Raw genomic sequence first — 20,725 nt, forward strand, 5'->3', positions numbered from 1 at the left:
TTCTCATCCTGAAGCAAAGTTCTTAACCTGAAGCACTATTTCTGGGTTAGCGGAGTCTGTAACCTGAAGCGTATGTAACCTGAAGAGTATGTAACCTGAGGTACCACTACACACACACACACACACATTCATTTTTATTTCCCCTTGCTTTTGTCCAAAAACAATTGTCTCTCATAAATTCTAACACAGAGTAATCACTCGGTGCAAGCTCCTGAACTGCTGTTGTTATCATTTATTGTCTGCCCTTCACCTTAAGGTCCCGGGGCAGGTTTCAATTATACTGCCATTGAACAGTTTAAGCTCCAGGATGAACAGGGGGGAAAAACCCCACCCTGGCAAGCAGTAGAATATAGCTAGGACATATCACAGACCAATCCATAACTCAGTTCAAATGAAGTAATTTGATTTAAGTTCCATTTAACACCTAATGAAGTTAATGAGACTAAACCGACATAAAAAGTACGTGTTTAATGAACTTCTGTTCCTGCACTAAAGCACTAAAATACAGGGTATCTCAATCATTATAAACACTTTAATAAATTAAAAATTCCTATGCTGGATAACTTTAACAAAGCAACCAGCTCTCTCCAGCAGGACTTAAAAATGCATAGAACATTCAAAGCGGTACAAAGGATCTCAACTTGTAACGTAATTGTTTTCCTAATGCAAAAGCATGCACATTTATTCACCTGTAATCACTTTAAGGTATTTATGCCAAAATTGCACATTATATATTTATGCTAAAGCCTTCAAAGAAGCAGTGGGTGATAGTCATCAGGTATGCATGTGTATTCACTAAAAATAATTGGGAAGCACAATGCTTTGCTTGATGTGTATATATTTATATTTTTAAAAGCACACAGCTGAAGAGTTTCCGAAGTTTAAGTGAATCATGACCATAGGGCAAGCTTAGAGGAAGAACAGTGACAAAAGATTATTTCTTTTTCTTATCTGTGAAGCTGTCAACTCAACATTCCCAGTGTTTTGACCTCTGTAACAAGCAAGGAATCTCTAGTATTGGGGGCCGAAGGCTATGTGTAAGGAGCCAAACAGTGCAAGCGTTACCTCATTAGATGCATCTTCCAGCTTGTTCTGGTAATCTGTCAAGGTATGCCTCAAAGTCTCAAGGACAAGAGTGAAGCTCGGAGGTTTATCTTTGTCCTTGTGAATGCCTGGAGAAAAATACAGAATCAAAACAAAGCCCTTCGAGTTGAACAGAAGACAGAAAACTTCTCCAAGAGCAACAGAGATATTTAAATTAGTTGGGCTCCAGTGACAATACAGAATGTTGAACAACCACCGTGTTTTCTCTGAGGCATACTGGAGTAACTGTTCTTTAATGCCAAGCAAAGCTTGAAGAAAACTCTCGCACTGTGGCTGCAAATTCACCACATGAAAAATATTAACTCCAATTTGGTTTCCTGCACGTCATGAGGTCTATCTCTGATCTTATTTTTTAAAGGGGTCTAATGACCGCAGTTCAACGTGTCGTTTGGAAATGATAGCCGTCCAAATGAAGCAAATATTTGTTTTTAAGTGTGCGGCATTCGTGCCTTTGTCGCTTCAGGTTCAGTCATGCCGTTCAAAATGAAACGTTCCTACACGTGCCAAGGAACACAGGACTTCCTATTATGTATGAGTGCAACTTAACGCCGTTGAAATGTGATCCTGAGTGTTATTTATCTCCCTACCCTGCATGCAAATGGCAGTGGGGAATCCAGCTGAAGCCATTCAAACTCACGACCACAAGGTCCCCAGTGCTCCTTTCACTCTTACCCCCTCCACCCTCCAGCTCAGATTCCAGTATTCCCACTTGTCATAACTGGTACAGTCGTGCAAGACTTCTGCTATGAGCTCAGATCATGGTTTGGCACACCATCAGTCAAGTCACTTTCTTAAGATTTGTGCCAAACTGCAATCCAAGCCCAGTGACCGCAAACAACTTTATCCTAAGAACTGATCCTGAACGCCCTGCCCAAGAACTAGGAATGAAATCAGCTCAGATGGGCATTTAGCTTCTAGGAATATTTTTTAAAGGAGCATTATCAGGTATTGCTAGAGGAAGAGCCACGTAGATGTACAGTCCTACCTTGGAAGTTGAACAGCTTAGTTCCCGAACGTTTTGGCTCCCAGACGTCGCAAACCCGGAAGTGAGTGATCCGGTTTGGGAAATGTTTTTGGAAGCCGAATGTCCGATAGGGCTTTTGCAGCTTCTGATTGGCTGCAGGAGCTTCCTTGGTTTCTGAACGTTTTGGAAGTCGAACGGACTTCCGGAATGGATTCCGTTCGACTTCCAAGGTACGACTGTACTTCCGAGTTGTTGCATTGCTGCTGTATTGTCCGAAAGGGAACTCATACAGATAAAATTGACAAGCTTTGGCATAATCCCATGCCACATCATGCCTAAAATAATGTTTGCTGGAATTCTACTAGCACACTGAAGTTCAAGGCCTGAAACACTGTGAGCTCCTGAACAGGCATATCTTTACAAAAGGTGCATAATAGAATATCCCTTCTCATCCACTGTTCCTAGATTGGAGGCCACCAAGATCACAAGAAAACCTATGCTGCAAATTTTGCCTCTTACATTTCAGAATCTGAAGGTGCGGGTAACAGATTCCACATTTTAAAAAGATCCTTAGAAAACTAATATTTGGGGAAATATCCAAATGAGAGCAGGAGATTCCACATTAAAAGACAAAAATACACACACACAACTGTCTGAACTCTTATGGCTAAACTACAGTTTATTTCTGAGGGTTTTAGTTTATTAATGGTATGCTTATGCTGACCACTGTGATAGTGAAGAAAAAGCAGCCATTCAGAATTGGGTATTTTAGTTTTATTGTTTTATCAAACTGGGGGAGGCACTGGAAGACTGGAGTGCCTGGTCCATGGGGTCACGAAGAGTCGGACACGACTAAACAACTAAACAACAACAAAATGCTTTGCTTCCCTTGTATTTTATGGTTGATGCTATTATTAAATACCACCCTTGGATCTGTCTGGATGAAGGGCAATTTAGATATAATAAATAAATAAAATAAATAGGCTCCCAATCCAGCTTGGGTCCTGCATAACTTTCCCACCAGAAGCTGACCCCTCCCTGGTTGCTATTTGCCCCTCAAAGGTGCAATTTGCAGTAATTTGCAGAACTATTTTAATCATCGCTGTGCAACTTTGGTGACACCTTCAGTAGTTTTAATGAGTTGTGGGTAAACCTTTGTTCTATGTCACCCTTCATCCCAGGGTGGTTTACAATAAAAACAAAAGGAATGCATACCATAATAACAAATAATAACCCCCCCCCCTCCACGAAACACAGTTGAACAGGCTATAGATTGTTAACCAGCAAGAAAGCCCAACTACGTGGGCAGAAATTTTATGTAGCCTAGGGCTGCCATACATCCAGAATTTCCTGGATGTAGTTGGGATTCGCCTGCCGAAAATGGCGTCCGGGCGGAGTTTTCGGAAAGGGGTAAGAAATGTCCAGGTAAAGTATTGGAAGACACAAGATCTACCCACCCGGGAAGAATGGCAGATGAAGGTGATGGAGTACATGGAACTGGCAGAAATGACTGGCAGAATCTGAGACCAGGGAGAAGAATCGGTAGAAGAAGGTTGGAAGAAATTTAAAGACTATCTACAGATACACTGTAAAATTAAGGAATGTTAGAAGGATGCTGGAATGAATTTATGTGGTTTTAGCAGCAATGTTATAAAGGAGTATGTAAAAATGGGTTGTTAACAGGTGAGAATGTAAAGTTACAATATATTAAGATAAATGATTAAGATAAAAACAAAGATGGAAAGGATTTGCTGAATTAACTAACTGAACTAGAATACAAAAAAAGGGAGGTGTGTGGAGGTCAAGGAAACAAGTAAATGAAAGATATGTTATGGAAAAATTGATTTGTTTTTAATTGTTTTTATTTTTCAGTATTTTGTATTTTTTGTTTTACTATTTTTTTCTTATTTTTGTAATTTTTTGAAATTTCAATAAATATTATTTTTAAAAAAGAGAGAGAAATGTCCAGGTAAATCTATATTGGAAGTGATGGGTTTGGGGCAATTTTGCTAAAAACAGGCACAAAACTTCATTTTTAATGGGGATTTTGCAAAAACGAAAAGCTCAACAGCTTTTGTGTTTGTATTTTCACTTTTTGAAATATGGCAACCCTAACGTAGCCTCAGGGGCAACCATGGAGAGTCTATCAGGCTACCTCAGGGGTACATAGCAAGCAGACTGGTAACAGAACAATGAAGGTATTTCCTCACATTGACCTCTGCGTCAAGGGCAAGTAATGTGCCAGGAGACCCTGAGCAAATCTCGTGGTGGGGTTCAAAAAGAAAGGACTGAGAGCAGAGAATAACCAGAAGGCATGTAATGCTGCCATACTGTTGAAGGTAACCAGTTTTCAGCCAAGAAGAGAGGCTTTCTGGTGGCTTCATGTAAGCCACTCTGAAGGAAAAGTGGGAAATGAACTTAACAAGTACATTTCAAAAATTAGGAAAAATATATAGGACGCGAAGCTTTATCCTAGGAGATTTACTGGAGAGGCAAACTCACAATGAGTTTTAACCACAGGAAATACTATTGTAATGCACACATTTGATTATAGGAGCCTTGGGCTCCAAGCCAGTTGCGTGATGCTAATATTTTATGTACGGCAATTCCATCAGGACCTCCTTAAGTTTTCTTAAGAACAATTTCAAAATTATTACCCCACTAGTTTTCTCTTCATTGATCTTGGGTGGCCAAGGTGAGGCATAGGTTGTAGATATTTTGTGTGTGTGTGTGTAACTGGAGAATCCACCAGCCAGCTTATGGCCCCTCAACAATGCACTATGGCTGATCCCCAACTGACAGACGGGAACCAAATCTAATATTGTGTGTACTGTAGGACATATTAGACTGGTCCTCATATTGTCAACATGTGACAGACTTGCCAAAGAGAGTTGGCTGCTGCCATTTTGTGACACAGACCCTCCACGTGTCCCTATTTTCCAGGGACGGTTCTGGATTTACAGAAGCCATCCTGGTTTCTGATTTGATCCCAGAATGTACTGCTTTTCCTTAGGATTCCCTGTTTTCATCGTGTCACAGTCCGGTTCATGGGCGATCAAAGTACCGGCAGGGGACGTCAGGGCCAGGGCAAGATGGTGGGGTGGGAGCAGGAACGGGGGTCCAGAAGCCAGGAGTCAAGAAGCCAAGAGTCTGAGGATCAAGAAGCAAGGAGTCACAAAGTCAGGGGTCCGAGGATCAAGAAGCAGGGACTTAAGAAGTCAAGGTTCAAGGATCAGAAAGCAAGAAGCCAAACACAGCAAGGCAGGAAGCGTGTTGCTGTGGCAAAGAGCCGAAGGGAAATGCTGACCTTATATCCCTTCCCAGCTCTTGCCTCCAGGTGCTGTGAGTTACCAATCGGCCTCACCTGTGAGGCCGCACCTTGCCTATTCAGAACAAACTTAGGAAGGCCCCAGTCCTGCAAAGTCCTACTGGCCACAGGGCTTGGCTCCTGCACACACACCTGACACATCGGAGAAATGCTGAAGGGTATGGAGTCATGTGACCCTGAGCCGAGATAAATAACTAGACAACCTTTAGAAGGCATCTGAAGGTAGCCCTGTATAGGGAAGGCTTTAAAAAATGTTTTATGTTTATTTATATGTTGGAAGGCGCCCAGAGTGGCTGGGGCAACCAAGTCAGATGGGTGGGGTATAAATATCATCATCATCATCAACATCCCTATTCTTATCAGAGAAAAGTTTGAGGGTATGCATTTAGCCACATCATTCCTTAGAGTTCTTATTTCTAGAAAGACCTTCCTAAATATTTATATGAATAATGGAAGAGTGTCACAAACCTTGTTTGGTTAACTTAAGCAACCAGGGCAGAATGTCAACCTACAGTGCGAAGTCTAATTTTATTCAACATCAAGACACAGATACACTGCAAAGCTGTCAACTTTTCCCTTTTCTTGCGAGGAATCCTATTCAGAATAAGGGAATTTCCCTTTAAAAAAGGGAAACGTTGACAGCTATGATACACTGTCCTTAACTTAGCTTGTATCATTGACACCGAATAAAAATGTTAGTTCCATGGGAGCCGATGGATAATGTCAGAAGGGAAAAGAAGGAGGGAAGAATCCCAAAACATTGCAAAAAAAAGATATTTTCAACTGCCATCTCTTCCCAGAGGCTACAAAAGGACAGGCAAACTCCAGCTCCAGAACTAAAGCACCCACACAAAAAGGCATGTTTCATATCAATAATTATTCCCAGGATTTATTTGTATTGACTTGGCTCTCTTCTCCAGGCAGCCAGTCTCCCTTGCCAAAACCTCTAGCCTAACAAAGCGGATCCAAAACGCTGAGTTCAAAAACTTATTTCCATTCTTCTCGTGTGCCAAAGAGAAAGGGAGCAGCTAGCCAGAATCTGAGGCAGATTCGGTTCCCCAGGCCACACAACACTCCACAACTCCCTAGGGCTAGTCTGGATTCCCCATTGCAACCACGTTGTTCCAGAAGCACTAAAAAGTTCATGGTGATTTCATTAACATTCATTTGTTGGGAAAGCTAGAACCCAAGGGAAATCTGCAGGAAGGTCCCGGCCACGTTACAAGCAGAAAGCAGACATGGAAGTAATGTCCCAGCATCCAGGTTGCGATGCAAACAGACTGTGGTTGTGTCATCATTGATCCAGGATCTTCTGGGATCCTCTGAGTCACTCCTGTCTGTCCCCCCGAAATATCTGCTATCACATATTCACTAATTAAAGTTCGGAAAGTTTGGTGAATGGCCACAGATGTCGGACAGCGAGAAATATTTGAACACAGATGCCTTACAGGCCTTCAAAGTAGGCCCCCTCTGATACAATGCACCGTTGACAATGTTCATAGAGCTGGTGACGTCCTCTTTTCATACCACTTTCAGTTCCCTCGTCACAGTAGCTTGGATGTGTGAAATGTTGGAAAAATCTGCGTCTTTTCAGTGCAGATTTCAGTTTTGGGGGGAAATAAATCCGGTGGGGCCAGATCAGGAGAATATGGAGGGTGGGGCAACTCTGTAACCTCAATAACGATTTCACGCAGAATATGCAATTCTTCTGCCATCATTCGGACGGACAAACGCCAATCCCGTCGACATTTGCCGCCGTTCTGCTCATCAACGGTCTGCCAGACTGAGGGTCATTTTCGATGGTTTGTCGCCCTTCACGGAAACGCTTAAACCACTCATACGATGTCTTTTGAGTTACAGTTTCATCTCCATACACAACTGTGAGCACTTCGTGGGTTTCCAATACCAACTGTATGTTCAAATATTTCTCGCTGTCCGATTTCTGTGACCGTTCACCGAACTTTCCTGTCACACCTTGTATGATGACGTCTTGTATAATGTCTTGTATAATGTCTCCAAAGACTCTGATACAATGTACTAAAATGGGATGTGCCTAGAATTAAGGCTCCTTTGTCTTTGAGTATGTGGCCAATTAACAAAATATTTCCCCTCTATTTATCTCAAAGAAATGGCTCCAAAACGTTTCTTCAATAGAATTTCCCTTTGGCTTGACAACCAAGCTTTAGATCAAACTTATCATTCGCCCCAGCACACTTCAAAAACACATTATTCAGGGATAGCAGCCAAATGAGTTATAGACAAAGGGTTGCGTCTAGCTATGGTATACTCAGAGTAAGTCTGTTGAGTATGGTATACTCAAGAGACTTAAACTAGTCATGCCCATTAATTCCAGTGAGTCTACTCTGAGTAGGATTAAGATCACATGCAACCCAAATAGTATTTTGGTCTTCTTTTTCCATCATTGGGGTATTTGTGAATAGATAAGATTTATTTAAGTATGCACACACATTCTGCAGAATTAAGGAAAGTGAGTCAATGGATTGATACAGTAAATCTGTGGATATTCCCTAAATTCCTATTTTACACACACACACACACACACACCTCTGTGTTATGAATAATTCAATATGAGAGTGTTTCTTCTCCATTCTATTAGCATTTTGTGGGGAGCTGTAGCCTAACCCTGAGCTGTAGTTTGATATGGACTCTTAAAACAGCAATTCTTTTCTGAATGTTTGTTGCCTTTAAGTCATTACAATTGTAAGTGCCTTTCATAATTATGCTTACTTTGGGACTGATCCTATTATTGTTATTATTATTATTGCTTGTTAGTCACTTGCTACCCAAACATTGCCCAAAACATACATTTAAAAACATAAATTTAAATAGATTATACCATTAACAAATTATGTTAAAAAAAATACTAACAGATTCATACAGAATACCAAGAACTCAGGAAGCTTTGGAAACACACTAACGAAACATCATCAACTAAGCCAGGTTTCCTCAAACTCAGCCCTCCAGATGTTTTGGGACTACAACTCCCATGATCCCTAGCTAGCAGGACCAGTGGTCAGGGATGATGGGAATTGTAGTCTCAAAACATCTGGAGGGCTGAGTTTGAGGAAGCCTGTACTAAGCCCATCGAAAGCTGGGGCAGGGGACATGAGTCTTTACCTGACACCGAAAGGTTGTCAGCAATGAAGCCAAGCAGATTGAAGTCGTTCCAACAGAGCAAGGATTCTTTACAATGATATTTTCCCTCCCTCTCTTCTCCCTCTGCCCCCCCCCACACTATCCCCAAACCTGCTCTGGAGGCTGGGGAAACCCCCAGAACAGATTTACAGGGTGCCCAAGAAGAGGAGAGGGGAAGTTCTATTGTGCTGCCAAGTCATTTCTCTAACAGAACTACTTCACTGGATAGTGCCCTTTATAAATCTGACCGCTCTTTGTTTCCGTATTCAAGATGTTTCTGTCCACACATGGCAGACAGCAACAGGGAAGGAAGACATGCTTTATATCTGAATGTAATTGCAGGGGCTCCAAAACAAACTTCAATGGGACAAGGAGATCATCAAAACTGTGGCGTTTATAATATATTTATATCTACCCCCATCGTTCAGCCCAGACACTGAGGTCCAGATCCAAGAGCCGTCTGGCGGTTCCCTCACTGCGAGAAGTGAGGTTACAGGGAACCAATCAGAGGGCCTTCTCGGTGGTGGCACCCGCCTCCTGTCAGATGTCAAGGAGATTCACAATATTCCAATATACCTGAAGGAGCTTCTCCACCCCCATAGTCCAGCCAGGACACCAGGGTCCAGCTCTGAGGGCCTTCTGCAAGAAGTGAGGTTACAGGGAACCAGGCAGAGGGCCTTCTCGGTGGTGGCACCTACCCTGTAAAACACCCTCCCATCAGATGTCAAGGAAATAAACAACTACCTGACTTTTAGAAGACATCTGAAGGCAGCCCTGTTTAGGGAAGTTTTCAATGTTTGTTGTTTTATCGTGTTTTTAATATTCTGTTGGGAGCTGCTCAAAGTGGCTGGGGAAACCTAGCCAAATGGGCAGGGTATAAAAATAAATTAGTAGTAGTAGTAGTAAAGGTAAAGGGACCCCTGACCATTAGGTCAGTCACGGATGATTCTGGGGTTGCAGTGCTAATCTCGCTTTACTGGCCGAGGGAGCCAGCATACAGCTTCCGGGTCATGTGGCCAGCATGACTAAGCCGCTTCTGGTGACCAGAGCAGCACACGGAAACGCCATTTACCTTCCCACTGGAGTGGTACCTAGGCTTGGTGGTTTAACCCACAGTGCCACCCGCATCCCTAGTAGTAGTAGTATACATATACATATGCACACACACACATGTATATGTGTGTGTGTGTGTGTATGTGTGTATGTATATATATATATATATATATGCAGGTTTTGGTGTCCTCGGGTGTCTTCCCGTGTAAAAGTTGGGGTGTCTAGGCGACGTTTCGACGAGGTCTCACTCGTCATCTTCAGGCTGGTGCTTTCGGCTTCTTGTTACTGGAACAGAGCAGGATCTCAGTGTTTGAGTTCCTATAAATACTGTTGAGGGGGTGTGGTGTATAGCCTCCAATGTTCTGGGCAGAGAGGAAGTTCCCAGGTTAGTGTGCCTTTTCTTCTTTTGTTCCTTAATTACTTGAGGGATATCCTGAGTGATTTCTTGAGTGATATCCTGAGTACCACTTAGGTGGGTCATTGGGTGTGGATTAGTTGCTAAAGTCTTTGTGTCTTGACCTCTTGAACTTTGTGAAGAGTTTTTCTGAGAAGATGGCTGTACTGCACTTAGTTGTGCTCTGGCTTGGCTTCGTGTATAGGGGCGAGCTGTGGTTTTGTGGCTTGTGTCAGCCAGATCTGTGTAGGGATTGCAGGGGGGTGCAGCATCCGGAGGTGCCTCCATGGTTTGGCTACTGGATGGTGTCTGTAATTTATCTGTGGAGAGGGTCTGGGTTTGGGTCTGGTGTGGTTGATTGGTGACACAAGCCACAAAACCACAGCTCGCCCCTATACACGAAGCCAAGCCAGAGCACAACTAAGTGCAGTACAGCCATCTTCTCAGAAAAACTCTTCACAAAGTTCAAGAGGTCAAGACACAAAGACTTTAGCAACTAATCCACACCCAATGACCCACCTAAGTGGTACTCAGGATATCACTCAAGAAATCACTCAGGATATCCCTCAAGTAATTAAGGAACAAAAGAAGAAAAGGCACACTAGCCTGGGAACTTCCTCTCTGCCCAGAACATTGGAGGCTATACACCACACCCCCTCAACAGTATTTATAGGAACTCAAACACTGAGATCCTGCTCTGTTCCAGTAACAAGAAGCCGAAAGCACCAGCCTGAAGATGACGAGTGAGACCTCGTCGAAACGTCGCCTAGACACCCCAACTTTTACACGGGAAGACACCCGAGGACACCAAAACCTGCATTCCTGTACCCGTGAAAATCTACGAAAGCATATATATATATATATATATATATATATATATATATATATATGAGAGACACTTTGCTTTTTCGGCACTTCCATTTGGCGTGATCACTGCTGCCACCACATGCCAGACAACAGAAAGAAGCAGGTTTGTTTTTGCACATCGGCTGGGGAAGAATCCGCGCTGGCACGGATGCAGTCCTCACCCCCTTCTCAACTGGCTTCTCAAAAAGTTAACACCATAAAGAGGAACATGTGTACACTCTGCGTCCTGCATAACCTTTTTTGGAGACGTGACCTTTAAGTAGCTGAAGGTCGCTTCTGAATTTGGCTCGGTTCAATCAAAAACATCTGTTCCCCTTGTAGGCTCGGTGGAAAGGACTTTTTCTCTCTGCTGGATTCGGAGCGCAGCAAGCGAGCCCTTTCCTGACCGATCACACACAACCCTGCACTTGTAAATCAAGCGCGGGGGCTGACAACAGCGGGGCCGCATCCAGTCACCTCTTCCCAGCTAGCGGGGCCACGCGACCGCTGAGAGAACTGCTCTTATCATGTCATCAAATCAAAGCATGTAGAGAAGAGGGAATGAAAGAGGCATCTGTAGAATTCCCCCAACGTAGCGACTTTGGAACGCTGACAGATGCATCTGTCATTTTCTACCTTCAACTAACCTGCTGTCCGCTTGCCTGACACAGGAAAGCTGTCCAAAAGCAACTCCAGATCTCTCACGTTGTTTTCGCACGTCTCTGTTAGGAAGGCCTGGCGTTTCTTGGCCTGCGTTTGACGGGCAGTGGGGGGGGGGGAGAGAGAAGACAAAAAAAGCAAAGATATTGAGGGCACGAAGTAGCAAGAAGGGCATCTCACAATCAACACTGCTGCGGGATGCGTTGTACGAAGCAAAGCAAAACAAAGTAATGCACGCAGACACAGCGAAAATGGTAGCTCCGTGACCAAACTAGCTCTGTTAACTGGAGAAATGGCACTCAGTTCAAGGAGAAAACGAGTTCTCGTGTAGATCATAGAGTTGCAAAGGACCCTAAGGACCATGTAGTCTAGCCCCTGCCAATGCAGGAATAAGCAGCTGTCCCATATGGGAATTGAACCTGCAACCTTGGTTTTATCAGCACGAGGTACCAACCAACTGAGCTATCCAATTGGGATTTTCAGATTACTATTGTTTTTTTAAAAAAAAGATATTTATTAAGATTTTATAGACAAAAAAAGGTTACAGAATAAAAAAGAGAAAAAATAGAAATAAAAAAGAAAAAAAGATACAAAAATACAAATGAAAAATACAAAATACATAAAAATAGATGAAAAATAGAAAACAATTAAAAACAAATCAATCTTTTCATGTCTTATATTTCATTTACTTATTTTCCTGACCTCCTCACGCCTCCCTTTTTTGTATTCCAGTTCACATGGTTAATTCAGCAAATCCTTACCCTCTTTGTTTTTATCTTAATTTTATATCTTAACATATTGAGCTTCATATTTTCATCTAATTATCAATCCATTTTGACATATTCTTTTAACTTTGTTGCTAATACCATCTCATTTCAATCCTACTTCATTTTAACATTCATTAATTTTACAATGTTTCAGATTACTATTGTTAAGGTCCCCCCCCCCCCCCCGCTGCCAAGTAGTAGTCATGAACAAACTGTACGTTATGCTGCAATCATGTAAGTCGAAGGGTTGCATCCAATGATTTTGAGGGCACAGGGAGAAGGATTTTTTTTTATTAAAAAAAATACTGGAATTTTATTTACAACATAATATAAACCCCCACCCCCCAATACACAAATCCACCTTCATTAAACGTGAACATAACATACAGTGAGCATAACATACAACAATACAAACAGCCAAATAAAAGACTTCCTTTATCCTGTATCTGGCCTCCTTATTTACTTCTTATAAACTGTTTCATTTATGAATAATTATTAAGATTTTTCTAATTATAACTTAAATATCCACAAAGTCTCCTGCAGACATTAATCGAAACAAGCCCAGGTATGTATTTTAGGGCACTGTTTTGTGAAGTATTCTCTGCATTTTCCCCATGCTTTTTGAAACTCTTGTCTAGTGTGATCTCTAATTGCCTCTGTTAATCCAGCCAGTTCAATATACTCTAAGTTTGTCTTGCAATTCCTTTTTGTTGGCACGGTTTCTTTTTTCCAGTTTTTAGCAATTAGGATCCTTGCCGCTCCTGTAGCATAGAGGAATATTTACTGAGCTTCTCTTGGTATACCTGTGTCCGTTATCCCTAGTAGAAAAGCTTCTGTAGGAGAAGGAAATTTTTGGATACAACAGGAAGATCCTTCTCTGCTGAAAAATGCACTGAAGGGCGGAATTTGCAGAGGACAAGGGCGAGGGGATGGGAGAATTCAATGGGCAGCATTCAGCTGCATTTTACTCAAGAAAAAGTAATGAGCATGACTGAGTTAGGCCCACTAATTTCAATAGTCTACTTTGAGTAACACTTCACTGAATAACACTCAACCTCTTCTTTCCAGCTGCTTTCTTCCTGAACTCTCCTTCCAAAATCAAGCAACTTGTGGCTATCACCACCACCAATGTTTCCTTCAACAAAGAGAGGTTCTGGAACGCTGACAAGCATAAAAACAGCTTGATTTAATGGGGGGGAGCAGATGGCAGGGGAGAAGCTCAGTGCTACCTTCCCCTTCTCAACTGCAAAGCAGGGGGTTCATTGCATGCAGCTGCAGGATTTTGCGAAGCTTGCCCCTCAAAACCAGGGCATAACTTATGCCAGGAACTATCCATTTAGGGATGTGGGTGGCTCTGTGGGTTAAACCACTGAGCCTCTTGGGCTTGCTGATCAGAAGGTCGGCGGTTCAAATCCCCACAACGGGGTGCGCTCCCGTTGCTCGGTCCCTGCTCCTGCCCACCTAGCAGTTCAAATCACGAAGTGCAAGTAGATAAATAGGTACCGCTCTGGCGGGAAGGTAAACAGCGTTTCCATGCACTGCTCTGGTTTGCCAGAAGCGGCTTAGTCATGCTGGCCACATGACCCGGAAGCTGTACGCCGGCTCCCTCAGCCAATAAAGCGAGATGAGCGTCGCAACCCCAGAGTCGGCCACGACTGGACCTAATGGTCAGGGGTCCCTTTACCTTTTTATCCATTTAAAAGCACACGCTTGTGGGTGTGCAAAGCCCTTTCCTGTCCTTGCCCTAATCTGGAAACAAAAAAACAAAAACAAAAAAGATGAGATTGACACCACCCATTTTGCAAACTTCCATGTGAAGTGGGGACGGGGGCGACTGTCCGCATCTCCCATTTCTTTCCTTTGGTAATGAAGGATCTAACTTTTGCTCGGGGAACCAACTGCAATCTTAACTTCTGATTACCCGGCACTTTTCCTGCCTACAAAGTCAGCCTGAAAGATTTAAGGATACGGCTTTTATGGCGAGAAACATCTTCTCCCTGTAAAACCGAGCTCTGTTACGAGCCAACCGTGTATAGTGACTGACTGGAAGACAAGCAACGTATGTGAATCTCTGCAGTGTTCTCCACCGTCCCGTTTAAATATTTTATAAATTTGCTCCACTATTTCAATTTTAATTATATGTTCTGTATATCCGCTAATATATTATTCATATACATTTCAGTGTTTGATCCTCTGTAGCATTTACATGGGTTTCCCTGTGTGATGGTTAGTACTATACTTCACAAAGAATTTCCAGTGCCAATGGAATTCTCATGCCAGGGTTTTTCGTTTCTGAAACATCAATATTCCAGAAAAGAATTATTAAAGATGCATGTTATTCTTACAGGGTATATAAATAGACTAAAGTGGTGGGGCTGCACATGCTTGTGTCAATATTACTCTGTCTGGCTCGCACAATGCTGGAGAAAGCACGTTAAAAGCAATGTCACACCAGTAAGATAAATATTTTCATGCAAGCGTTAAGTATTTGGAGTACCAGATACTCAAACTGTGCAGCAAAATCACTTCCCACACAAAAGATCTATGCAAGCTGCGGTAGGGCCTGGGCTGTTTCCTCCTCTCTTCCAGATGTTTTATTTTTAATTCACCACATGTTAGTATATTTATGTTTACACCACTTCTCTGCATATACATTTGCTGATTGTATTCGCCATTCCTAGCTCAAAGTTGGCCACTTTGTTTTTCCAATTGCAGGCAAGATTCGGAAGAAATTCTTAAGATTTCCCAGTACTACTCTAATGTTCTAGCTCCAAGCAGTTGACTGCTTGCCTTCCATATGCTCCAAGTATCCTTATTTACAAGGCGCAGTTTCCATTTTCTGGTACCTACCCCTCTCTTATTTTAGGGGAAAATTTTGGAGCTGCCTTTTAAAAAATGTTTTTAATGTGCATACACATATACCAGGATACACTTCAGGGTTGGAGCTGCCTCAGTGTGGGGTGGATGGGATATATCTATTGACTCTGATTAGGAACAAACTGTTAAGTTGTGGGCGAACATATCAGACGACACAGCAATTCTTCAACAGCTCTTGTTTATTCAGAGGCCAGAAGAGAATTGAACTGAAGAGCTCAGTCAGCCTGCTTATATAGAGCTCCAGAACAACGTAACTGTAGCAACTTTCTAAAACTATCCAATCACTGAATGTCACTTTCGATCCTTCATTTGCATAACTATCTACAGTATCCCCCTGCTGGCCCAGGGTGAGAACTTTAGTACATAACACAAACCATAGCTCAGCAGAAGACTCCATGGTTTGCTTGCAAAAGATGCCGGGTTCAATCACTCACATCTCCAGTTAAAGGGAATAGGTAGCCAGGTCATGGGCAAGAAATCTGCTTGTCAGACAGTCCTGGACTAAATGGGCAAACAGTCCGATCTGACAGGCAGCAGTTTCCCAGGTTCCTAAGCCCCGTGAGCTACTGTGCACATCTATGTAAAATGCATGCACAGCAAGCACCAAGACAGCTTGTAGTGGAGAGCCTGTCATTAGGCCCGGCTAGTAATTTGGATGTGTATTTCTAACCCGCCATTTCACAAGACTTTCCTTATTTCCTCTCTTCTTATGATTCTATGATTTTGTCAGTGCTGCTATCCAAATTCCCAATCAAGATCCATGGTAATATCATGCCTGTAGGATGTTCTCTCCCCTAAATTCCTTTGAAGCAATTTAGCAACCCTGCCATTGAGTCCTGGCAGAGCTCACATCTCAACTGAAGAAGTACTTTTCAGGTAAGGCTAACACTCCCCACACCAGCCGTCTGAATTCAACGACTTTCCTTCGGGTCAAGAAGGCAGCCAACGTAATATTGTGGTTTGAGTGCTGAAAATGAGAACATAAGAGCAGCTTTATTTAATGTGCGCAAGGTGGCCAACCAGATGACTATGGGAATTAATTAATTATTAATAATAATAATATTTATACCCTGCTTATCTGGCTGGGTTTCCCCAGCCACTCTGGGCAACATCCAGCAAAATATATTAAAATAAAAAATTCAACAAATATTGAAAGCTTCCCTAAACAGGGCTGCCTTCAGATCTCTTCTAAAAGTCAGATCGTTGTTTATCTCTTTGACATCTGATGGGAGGGTGTTCCACAGAGCAGGCGTCTCCGTCGAGAAGGCCCTCTGCCTGGTTCCCTGGTAACCTCACTTCTTGCTGTGAGGGAACTGCCAGAAGACCCTCAAAGGTGGACCTCAGTGTCCGGGCTGGGGTTGGAGATGCTCCTTCAGGTATACTGGGCCGAGGGCATTTAGGGCTTTCAAGGTCAGCACCAACACTATGAATTGTGCTCGGAAACAGACTGGGAGCCAATGTAGGTCTTTCAGGACCGGTGTTACGTGGTCTTGGCCGCTCCCAGACACCAGTCTGGCTGCCGCATTCTGAATTAATTGTAGTTTGTGGGTCACCTTCAAAGGTAGCCCCATGTAGAGTGCATTGCAGTAGTCAAGGCGGGAGATAACCAGAGCATGCACCACTCTGGCGAGACAGTCTGCGGGCAGGTAGGGTCTTAGTCTGCGTACCAGATGGAGCTGGTATACAGCTGCCCTGGAGACAGAATTAACCTGCGTCTCCATGGACAGCTGGGAGTCCAAAATGACTCCCAGGGTACGCACCTGGTCCTTCGGGATCACACTTACCCCATTCAGGACCAGGGAGTCCTCCATACCTGCCCGCCCCTGTCCCCCAAGAACAGTACTACTGTCTTGTCAAGATTCAACCTCAATCTGGGTAGTGCACAAGCAAAACATGAATGCAACAGTGCTCCCCAGCTGGTATTCACAGGTCTACTGCCTCCAACAATGAAGACAGCCATTGTAGCAAACAGGTTCAAATCCTGAGCTGTGAAGGTCTTTGGACAACCTCGTCGAGGGGTAACATCTTGGATAAAATATTGGGGGAGTCAGGTTAGCCCTGCCCCACATGATCGATCATATGACGTAGTGCACAAACACCATTTGAATGGCAATGCCCATCTACTTGGGGAAGGGGGCTGGCCACCTCAAATATTTCATAGGGGGTGTGAAGGGACATCAGCCCCTAGAATCAGCCTATCAGATGCTGATTTCGAGAGCTTGCTCTGGGTTGCTAAGGATGGGTGAGATAAAAATGCAACAAATATTTTTTCTTTTACATCTAGTTGTCATAGACATCAGAGACAACATTCCTTTCCTATCATTCCAATGTTCTTTACCAGGTATGAACCCGATTACATGATCAGGAGCTGTTGATGGGCCATATGGTTGACTTGGGGAGGCCAAAGGGAACCATGTGCTCAATTTCACATTTAAGAGAAAATCCAACAGGCTAAAAAGCATCACTGATCCTGCTTATCCTTCATCAACAAATGACCGTCATGATCCGGTTCATGGACGATCGAAGTCCTGGATGAGGACGTCAGGACCAGGGGCAAGATGGCGGGGTGGGAGGAGGGACGGGAGTCCAGAAGCCAGGAGTCAAGAAGCCAAGGGTTGAAGGGTCAAGAAGCAAGAAGTCAAGGTCCGAGGATCAAAGATTTGGCAAGGAGCCAAATGCAGCAAGGCAGGGAGCGTGTTGCTGTGGCAAAGAGCCGAAGGGAAATGCTGACCTTATATCCCTTCCCAGCTCTTGCCACCAGGTGCTGTGAGTTACCAATCGGCCTCACCTGTGTGGCCGCACCTTGCCTCTTTAGAACAAACTTAGGAAGGTCCCAGTCCTGCAAAGTCCTATTGGTCACAGGGCCTGGCTCCTGCACGCACTCCTGACAATGACCCAAGTAAGATATGGTGTTCTTGAGAGCCAGTGTGCTACAGCGGTTAGCACTGAGTGTGAGAAATCCATGCTTGAATTAGGGGCAAAAGTATTTGCTGCATCTATGCCAGGAAGCTCCGTGGAAAACACAAATGGAAAGAGAGAGGTGTGCGTCTCCAATCCTCTGGGGCACTGTTGGGAGGCAGCTGTGATCAGCCACCACATCCTTGAGCACTTCCTCCTTCATGTGTGGAGAGCTGCGTCCCTTCTTCCCATCAGACACACTTACATATAAATATGGCAGCCACTCTTGCTACCATGAAGGATGAATCATCCCTCAGTCGCTTGGCAGTCTTATGCAGATCACTCCCAGACTAACTTACTTCCTACAGTTGTTCTGAAGATAAAATTAGAAGGCAAAACTAATTAACCAGAGGAAGGGTGGGTTACAAGAGAGCCTCTGAGCTCACTTCGCACTGCGATTCCTTACATGTTCCACAGATTTTGCCAAAAGGTGAAATGGAGTTTACCATCCCTAGCAATATCCGGGGAACCAGCCATCATGTAAACAGTTATGAGACTGATGCCTCCGAAACATTTACTCATTCACCCGTCAATCGGTGACCTGTACGTAACCCACGATAGTAATCAGCAAGGGCATGGCTGGAATTTTTTTGGAAACAACCAAGAATTCTTTATTTGAGTAGATAAGAGGTACCTTTGAAATTTATCCCCCATCTCATGCGTGTCTATTCTGAAATATGTTAGAAAGGAAGAAGAAGAAGAAGAAGAAGAGTTTGGATTTGATATCCCGCCTTTCACTCCCCTTCAGGAGTCTCAAAGCGGCTAACATTCTCCTTTCCCTTCCTCCCCCACAACAAACACTCTGTGAGGTGAGTGGGGCTGAGAGACTTTAGAGAAGTGTGACTAGCCCAAGGTCACCCAGCAGCTGCATGTGGAGGAGCGGAGACTTGAACCCGGTTCCCCAGATTACAAGACTACCGCTCTTAACCACTACACCATACTGGCTCTGGTTAAGAGGCTGGGAAGTTTGACTTTGAATACCCTAAACCAGCTTCAGGTCAGCAGCTATGAATCGGCTCTCTGGGTCGTCTTATACACGGATAGTGCATGGGGGTGGGATGGGTGATTGGTTGCAGCCATGAGCTGCAGCTTGTCAGCTGTGATTTGGTGGGTGATTGGGCCATCTCCCATTTTCATAAAATTTGAGCCCCCCAAAATAGGGGGCGTCTTATACACGGGGCATGTTATACATGGAAAAATATGGTATTTGTGTAGATTATAATATTCTGTTTGTTAAAAAAAATAGCAAAAGCTCACAGCCTATGGTATCTTATTTATATAAGTTAAGATTTATGCTGGATCTTAGCTTTGGCGTAGTGCTAGCATGAGGATGGCATAACGCAACAGCTTAACCCAAGTGCCCGCCAGCCAAAAACACAAGATTCGTGTTCAGTGTGTAAATCTTTCATTGAATTTGCCCATATGCTTCTCCCCCGTTCCAAGTTTCCCAAAATAACCGCCTAACATTTTAAAACATTGCTGAGGACAAACATTGCTGAGACTATGTTTTTTAGATTTAATATTATTTGCGCCAAGACGTACTGGTTTAAGCGAGGCTTAGTTTCAGCTGCAGAGCTATTTCCAAAAAAGGCCTCACTAGTTTTAAGGCCATATGTACCAGTTTCAATTGCTGAATAGTCACGTAGCTGCAAAAACTGAGCAGACAGAGAGCAACGTTAGTCCCAGCGCATCCCTGTTCTTTGTAGCCATCACAGGCTCTCCACAAGGAAACGCAGCACAACAAGGGAGGCCATTTCCATAAACGCGCAGTCGGTGATCCTTATTTTACTATAAAGTTTCCCTGGGTGATCCTCATTCTGTTGCAAAGTGACTTTCAAAGTCAGTAGCTCGTTAAAACGTCTTGCTTGCCACCCACTTAAAAAGCCATTTATTTCCCAACTGGAATCACTGAGGGCTATGCTTTTTGAAACGTCTTGTCCTGTTCTAAAACTGTAGGGGGGGGGGGGAATAACGGCACGTTTTAGCAAAAGGTCGCCAAGTGCAGCAGCAGCAACTTTCAGCAAAACAACAGATTGGTGAAGCTTCTAATAGGTAAAGGGACCCCTGGCAGTTAAGTCCAGTCGCGAACGACTCTGGGGTTGCAGCATTCATCTCGCTTTACTGGCCGAGGGAGCCAGCGTTTTTCCGGGTCACGTGGCCAGCATGACTAAGCAGCTTCCGGCACAACAGAACACCGAAACCAGAGCAGCACACGGAAACGCCGTTTACCTTTCCACCAGAGTGGTACCTATTTATCTACTTGCACTTTAACGTGCTTTCGACCTGCTAGGTTGGCAGGAACTGGGACAGAGCAACAGGAGCTCACCCCATCACGGGGATTCGAACAGCCAACCTTCTGATCGGCAAGCCCAAGAGGCTCAGTGGTTTAGACCACAGCGCTACCCGCGTCCCTAAGGACTAGCAGATCTATTTGGTGCAAAGCATCTTCCTGCCTGTCAATCAGGAATGGGGAACCTGTGGTCTTCCAGATGCTGTTGGACTGCAATTCCAATTTCAGCTGGACTGCAAATCAGCCCCATAGCCAATTATCAATGATAATGGGAGTTGTAGTCTGCCAACATCTGGAGAGCCATAGGTTCCTCACCCGTGCTCTGTAT

At 43.8% G+C, this 20,725-nt stretch overlaps 1 protein-coding gene across 3 annotated transcripts in view; it reads right to left on the bottom strand.

The window, feature by feature from the left end:
- The window catches only part of CCDC171 (coiled-coil domain containing 171), a 217,647-nt gene that overhangs the window by 141,867 nt on the left and 55,055 nt on the right, over positions 1-20,725 (bottom strand). For all 3 annotated transcript variants that reach the window (XM_081893784.1, XM_081893785.1, XM_081893783.1), the window contains 2 exons: positions 11,493-11,595; positions 1,066-1,172 (listed from right to left, as the gene is read on the bottom strand). In XM_081893784.1, the coding sequence (XP_081749910.1) occupies positions 1,066-1,172; positions 11,493-11,595 (210 nt within the window). The remainder of the gene's footprint in view (positions 1-1,065; positions 1,173-11,492; positions 11,596-20,725) is intronic.

This window comes from Podarcis melisellensis (assembly GCF_964234715.1).
Source record: "Podarcis melisellensis genome assembly, chromosome: 17".
NCBI classification, from domain to species: Eukaryota; Metazoa; Chordata; class Lepidosauria; order Squamata; family Lacertidae; genus Podarcis; species Podarcis melisellensis.